Below are 7,506 nucleotides of genomic sequence, written 5' to 3' on the forward strand. Positions count from 1 at the left end.
CACAAAGCACTGAAGAAACAGTCAAAATGCTAACTCCTCACACCACATGTCAGGGAGCTGGCTGGATAGTGAGTGAAAATTTAAAATTACAACTACTGTAAATAGCCGTGTATTAACTGCATTTTTCCCCCACTCAAATGGGTCAAAATTCAGAGTGCAGTTTCATACACCATCACAACAAATAGGTCTACCTACTGCATGTCTGCATATACATGTGCAGACAATGTTCACTGATGTGTACCATCTACCATTCTCAGCTTGCCTGTGGATGGTCAGAATTCTTGTCAATACACTTAGAAGTTTGGGTATCCAGGGACAAGCTCTCGAATGGTTTAAATCATACCTATCACACCATTCACAGTCTGTTCTTTTGAATGGTGTCATATCGTCTTCAAAGCCATTAGGCTGTGGTGTACCTCAAGGCTCTGTTGGCGGGCCCACCCTTTTTTCTATCTATTTGATCGGTCTGCGGAAAATATTTCAAAGGCATTCTGTTCGGTATCATCTATATGCAGACGACATACAAGTTTTTGTATCTTTCCCACCACATCAAATCCAAGCATCTCATGCACTGCGCTGTCTAGAAAATTGCATCATTGATATTGATGCTTGGATGAGGTCTAACTCATTGTTTCTAAACCACAACAAGTGTGAATTTATCCTTTTTGGTTCTAAATCTCACTTGAATAAGTTGGATATTAATTGTATTTCGATTGTAGGTAATGATATTCCTCTGTCAAAGTCATGTCGCAATCTGGGTGTTATGGTTGACTCTCACATGGCTATGTCCGATCAAATCACCAACATTTCTAAATCAGTCCGTTATCAATTGCGCAATATTGGTTTTATTCGCAAGTATTTGACTCGCTCTGCCACGGAAAAACTTGTTCATGCACTTATTTCTTCACGCCTTGATTTTAGTAATGGTTTGTTTTTCAATTTACCAAACTCACAAATTGCCCAATTACAAAAGCTACAAAATGCCGCTGCACGTATTGTTTCTTTGTCAAGTAAACGCAGTCATATCACACCTATCCTGAAGAGTCTTCATTGGTTGCCTGTACAGGAGCGAATTCGGTTTAAGATACTTCTTTTGGTTTATCATGTTATTGAGGGAACAGCTCCTGATTACAATGTTTGTTTGTTTCGTCAATACCAACCTTCACGAACTCTTCGATCCTCAACTTCAGGTCTCTTACATATTCCGTTTTCTAGGAAATCTTGGGGGGAACGTGCTTTCGCTCACGCTGGACCAACACTGTGGAATTCACTTCCTCGTGAGCTGAAAGACTCAAGCTCTATAACATCTTTCAGGAGTAATTTAAAATCCTATCTGTTTAGCAGTGCATTTTGATGACCAGTGTCTTTTGAAGACAGACTTTCATGTCTTTTTTTTCTGCTTCTTCATCTTCTTCTATTACTGTGATGTACTTGTATTTTCAATCTGTTTGCTTTGATGTACCTATTGTAAAGCGCCTTGAGCATTTAATCAAAGTGGAGAACGGCGCTATAGAAATTGTATGTATTATTTATTATTATTATGGTTGAATGTTCAAATAAAGACACATCAGAGACATTTTAATCATTCAAAATTTAATGGCGCATCATAGAATTGATGTTAGCAATACCGCGTGGAACATCAATGGCAAGCCATTCTGTCTACACAGAGCTGACGGAAGAAACATCATACCAGTAGCATCGACATTCTTTCATACTCCCTAACAAACTACAGCCTAGATATGATCTCATATATCCACTGTATATCGCTTCTGCATCACTATCAGGTACTCTTCTCCTTTGTTAGAACATTTTTGGGTTCGATGGTGACAAAGTCAAGCAGGGTGCTACATAAGCACTTGCCCGATTGCCCGAGGCAAGTGAAAATCAAATTAGGGCAAGTGTTTTTGAACAGTGAGAACAAATGCTTGCCCGAATTGGGCAAGTAAAAAATTTTGAAGCCACCTTTTTTTTCTCTTATTCCCCCAACAAACCCAAAAGTTAACCATACAGAAGCGGAATTTCAAAGAAAATAGCTGTTAGCACTTTATATTTCATTTCAGCAACTTTCTTATAGTTATCCAGTTATATGACGAAGCCCCAATGCAATGCAACAGCAACACTCGATTGGACAGTTTGTTATTCCAAATATGTGTAAGCATGCAAATCAATGTGTGCTGTTTATTCACATGATTCTTTTTTTATTAAGCCCTTGACTAAAAGTTGACTTAGATGTACACATGATTTTTTCTATTATTTCCTAATATTTCGGACTGTATTTTCGGGCAAGTAAAATTGATATTCGGGCAAGTGCTTTGCAGCAAATTTGAAAATCTTCTTGCTCGACTGGGCAAGTGGTAAAATAAGGTTATGTAGCACCCTGTCAAGTATTCAATTCAACCAACATGTCAGCACTATCTCCTCCTGTTGCATAGCAGTATTCCCGTTCATTAGAGGGCTGTGGTCTTCCCCCCCCCCCCCCCCCCAATTATGGCCCAAAAAAGCTGTCATGGTTACATGTTATACACCACTATTTACAGTAGCTGCTAATGCTCCATGGAAGAGAACAAAGGCTACAGAACATTACAGCAGGCTTGGAAAAAGAGACAGAAAGTAGGAGATACTGTAAAACATGAAATTTTAGCGGCATGAAATTTTTTGCGAATTAGAGCCGTCAGCCTTTTTCACAGCACGAAATTTTCGCAAAGCGCCTCTGGCATTCAATGCATATAGCATAGACAAGAGCCCTTGTGTGCATTTTAATTTCGCGAATTTTGGTTCTCGCGAAATTAAATTGCACGCGAACATTCCTCATTTTACAGTTATAAAAGTATAATGTGTCACTAGAAAGCTTGGGAGACAGAGCAAACAAAGCAATGAGACACACACAGACACATAAAAGGTATACCTTCTTTCCATTGCAGAAGAAGATGAGTTCATCCTTTGATGGGCTTTCCATATCTGCCATGACCTTCCCCTAGCTGCGCTGCTACCGATGCCGAGGCCTACTGTACAACTCTCCAGTCAGAGCCGCGCTCCTCTCCAATCTCCTGCTACTCACTGCAGGTGCAAAACTGGGCGCGAAGGTGACTTCAGTCCTGGATTTTAAACAAACAAAGAGATCACAGGGTGACGAGAAACCGTAATTTTTACTGTCATGCATGGCTAATATCAAGTGGTGACATGACTAGCTCTACAATGTAATTATCATTACCTCCACCAAGGGAGGACGTTATGTTTTCGTTACCGTTGGTTTGTGTGTTATTTGCTAGTTACAGGTGGTGTAGTTAGTTTGTCTGTTTGCAAAATATGTTGTAACTCAAAAAGTAGTCAACGGATTTGGATGAAACTTGCAGGAAAGGTTTAGAATGATACAAGTAATAGATGATTAAATTTTGGTAGTGATCCTAGAATTTTGGGGAATTTATGAAGGATTTTTGACATTTTGGGAGTTCAGGCTGCGCGTATTTGAGGTTTGCATGCACGCACTAAAGTGCGTGATCTAGTTTCTGCTAGGGTGAGGCGCGGGTGCAGCTGAGGGTTTATGACGTAACAAAGGCATCTATATTGGAAAATTGGGCGACTTTTAGCACACAATGCTATAAGTACGTATGGTGGAAATCACTGATATTTCTATGCAAGAACAAGATCAGTGGTGGAAATGAGCTGCATACTTGGCGGAGGTCTGCGCTCTCAGAGTGCTTTTCTAGTCATTAATACAGGGCTCCACACTAACTTTTTTTTTTTGTGGCCCTATGGGGCCCCCAAAATCATCAATTTCAATTTTTTGGTGGCCCGAAAAAAAAAAACGATAAAAAACATTAAATGTCCTTTTTTTTTTTTTTTTAATGAGTCAAATATTTAAGTTTTATCATCATAACAATTGGAAACTGGACATTTGATTTACTCATAAATAAACCTCAACATTTCCGGCACGAAAAGTTACGAATTTATTGACATACTTTTCAAAAAAATTTGGTGGCCCGAGGCAGGCCACCAAATTTGCCCTTTTTAAAAATTTGGTGGCCCGACTTTCATTTTCGGTGGCCCCGGGCTACCGGGCCACCGGGTCACCGTTAATGTCGAGCCTTGATTAATATATTGTCCTCCAGTTTGTTGGCTGTGAGGTTTGTTTCTAGACCAGCAGAATAACCAAACCTGAGTAAAACGACTGTTGGCAAACAAAGGAGTAGAGAAAGAGATGCAAGCAGACTCCCGACAGGAGGATCCTAAATCTTGGAGTGATAGCAAGATAGATTGTACATTTGTATGTGGAACAAGGAGATCAACCCTCTCAAGTGTTCAATAATTATCATCTCAAATAAGAGAGAAAAAAAAAAAACTTCAAGACTACAATGTACAGTGTACACAAGATGGCTTCTGTAGTTGTATTGCAATAGACAAACCCTCATGCTTTGGGAACAGGAGTTACAACTACGAGTAAACATAGTTGAACCAGGTTGACAACACAGCCCTCAAAGCCAATTGCACATTAGAATTTCTGGTGGAGAAAGCTTTAACTTCCATTTTACTAGCCAATGGATGTGAAAACCATCGCATATCAAAGCAGCTCTAGTACATGTACATGTACTAGAGCTGTAGTACTGTACTAGTAATACAACTGGCAAGAAGTCAGTGATGCGAGTTGTGTCTGGGATCCATCATACTGTGGAGTAGGCCAAATTATTAATATTAATGGACTTGAGGTAACTGAAAAAAGGTTGGCAGTAAATAACACAACAGGAAACTACCAAAAGGACAGTAGTGTCAAGCAAATATGTGTGCTGACCTATTTGTAGTACTTATAGAATGCAAACACTGAAACAGGAAAACAAAAGAGCTGTTATGCTGCCCAAAATTCAAAAAGGAAAGGCAACTAATTAAGCAAGAGGACCATTTAAAGGTGTTTGCAGGGTCAAGGACACACACAAGACACACATGGACACCCCCCCCCCCCCACACACACACACACAAAATCATCAATGCTCCATGGCAATTCCCCTTGCCAGAAAGACAAGTACTCCTCCCCCTCTCCCTCCAACCAAGTGTGGAATGCGCTTGACTACTGTACAAGTACAGGGCTCGACACTAACGGTGGCCCGGTGGCCCAGGGCCACCAAAAATGCACGTCGGGCCACCAAAATTCCAGAAATGAAGAATTTGGTGGCCTGATCCAGGTCGGATGTTTGCCTTTGGGCCACCAAAAATAAAAGTTAGTGTGGAGCCCTGAAGTAGAAATTTTTGCGGTGTTGAAATTTTCGTGCATTTCGCGCAACCAGAAGCTAGCACGAAAATAAAACACCTGAATATTTTTGCTTGCCATATAGTTCCAGTAGTTGATATCTTGATTCCGCGGAATTAAAAACACGCGAAACTCTTAACCGACCCAGCGCGACAACTTAGTGGCGCAAATATATCCACTTTTACAGTAGTAAACATTTTGTCGTTTTTGGTGCCATCTGTTCAAATTGGTGGAGAATTTGTGGGGCCATGTCTAGCATGCATTTATCAATGCTAGGCAGAAAAAAAAAAAAATGTCTGTTTGGTGGAGTTTTAAAACCTTTTTTTTTTTTATAATTTGACAGTTCTCCTCCAAAACTGTCTAGTTTTTCTAGAGAGAGATTCCGTGAAGCTAGACATGTCATGAGGACTAGTCTCCGCGGAACATAACAATCCCACCCGATGATCTTTTGGTCGAGATCTGTTTTACAAAAGGGAGCGACATGCAGAGTAACACCCTAAATTTTCTTCTTATTCTTCTTCCATTAACCACACCCCTCTATAGATGATTCCAGTCTTTATAGTTGTAAGTACTGAGTGCAGTGGGGTGCGCAGTCATGGGAACACGTATAGTGAATGCAGCGTGAACACGCAAATGAAAAGGAGAGCGATAAAAGGTGCAAGTAAACAACAAATGGAGGTGAATGATGAAAGGCGGTGCTCGAAGACCTCAATGCCAATGGATGGGGCTGACACTGCTTCGGGTGGGAGAGCATTCCAGAGACAGACTGCACTGGGGAAGAAGCTATAGTCGTATAGGGGCCTACTGCATGGCACACTGGTATACATCTTAACCCATTGAGGACGAGTCCCGAGTATACTCGGGCAAAATGGGAAATGTATGCTGTAGCAAAATCAAACTGTCTTCAACAGGTTAAGATTCTGCAATGCTGTAGCATTATTTGTGGATGGTGAACTTTCGTTTCTTCTGAGGCCTGGAACTCTGGAAGAGGATTAGTATGTCACTCACAGCAAAACAAATGATAAGTGATCTGTGAAGTAAATGAATGCTCTTTCTCAATCGTACCCTGATATTAATCCTCGCTGAAAATTACGACGTTATGCAAGCATCTACTAGAGATTGTTTGTTGGTCTGCCTTTGCTTCATCATCATTGATCATCTTCAAATTTTGTCCATTCAATTCACTGTTCATCATTGCAGTTTCACTTTCATGATTTTGCACAGATGCACAAACATAATTTTATTTTTAGAGAAAACATTCTTAATCTTAGAATTCGAACTACACGTAAATAACATCGCTTACCACGCTATCACCAGACGCAATTTCACTCTTCCGTTCCTTGTCTGCTTCACAAAAAAAGGAATAATCTGCTTCACATAATAACTATTCATCAACCCGAAAGGTGTGAGATGTGCAAGAAAAGGGGAGTTCAGCAGCACTGGAGTTCAGCAGGTAGATCTAAGGTTATTAGAGATCGCCTCGCATCTCGAGTGCATGTTAAGTAGAACGGGCAGTAACGGACAAGTCGGTCCACAGTTGCATGCAAGAGTACGCAGTTGTGCAAGCAAGGATCATTGTTATGGTTCGCAAACATTTCGGCCATAGTACAATGTCCCCACACACAATCCGACCTCGTGCATTTACAAGACGGCTCTCCATCAGGATAGATACAATTGATATCATATCGATCTCTTTTCAAGCAGATACTATATCATTGCAAATTCATGGGTTGATTAGAACCTTCTACAGCCACTCAGGATGCAGGATTCTTGTCATTTCCACCATATCACTTGCGCAAGTTACTAGCTCAATTTTTTTTAAGGTTATAATCATAGAACATAGGCAATAGGCCGTTGATATTTAAAACATATAGGCTGGTGGTAGAATGTTTGTGTGACTCATGTTGCTGTTTATTTTGTTTGTTTGTTTGTTTGTTTGTTTGTTTGCTTGTTTGTTTGTTTGTTTGTTTTGAGAGAGAGAGAGGGAGGGAGAGGGGGGGATCTAAGAGAGAGGGAGGGAGAGTTTGTGCGAGCCACAGTTACGGAAATGGTCTGGAGGTAGCAGTAGAGATCGAAATATGAAGGCTTTGGCTGCCTGCCATTATTGCATGTCACATTGAATTCATTGATTAGGAATAGTATACAATTTTATGACACGTGGATTGTTATCATGCTATTTGATAAAATTAGCACTTCTCTATAGCATGCTTCATTCTGGTTCATTCAAACTAAGTTAAATGGTGGATAGGAATGGAGATCAAACATGC

At 40.4% G+C, this 7,506-nt stretch overlaps 1 protein-coding gene across 1 annotated transcript in view; it reads right to left on the reverse strand.

Annotated features, from left to right (window-relative positions):
- Positions 1 to 6,628, reverse strand: part of LOC140226338 (xanthine dehydrogenase/oxidase-like) — a 69,961-nt gene extending 63,333 nt beyond the window's left edge. The window contains exons 1-2 of the mRNA XM_072306859.1: positions 6,543 to 6,628; positions 2,906 to 3,095 (exon numbers count right to left, since the gene is read on the reverse strand). Of these exons, the coding sequence (XP_072162960.1) occupies positions 2,906 to 2,965 (60 nt within the window). The 5' untranslated portion in view covers positions 2,966 to 3,095; positions 6,543 to 6,628. The remainder of the gene's footprint in view (positions 1 to 2,905; positions 3,096 to 6,542) is intronic.
- Between the last annotated feature and the right edge of the window lie 878 nt (positions 6,629 to 7,506).

Source organism: Diadema setosum, chromosome 1, assembly GCF_964275005.1.
Source record: "Diadema setosum chromosome 1, eeDiaSeto1, whole genome shotgun sequence".
Classification (NCBI taxonomy): Eukaryota; Metazoa; Echinodermata; class Echinoidea; order Diadematoida; family Diadematidae; genus Diadema; species Diadema setosum.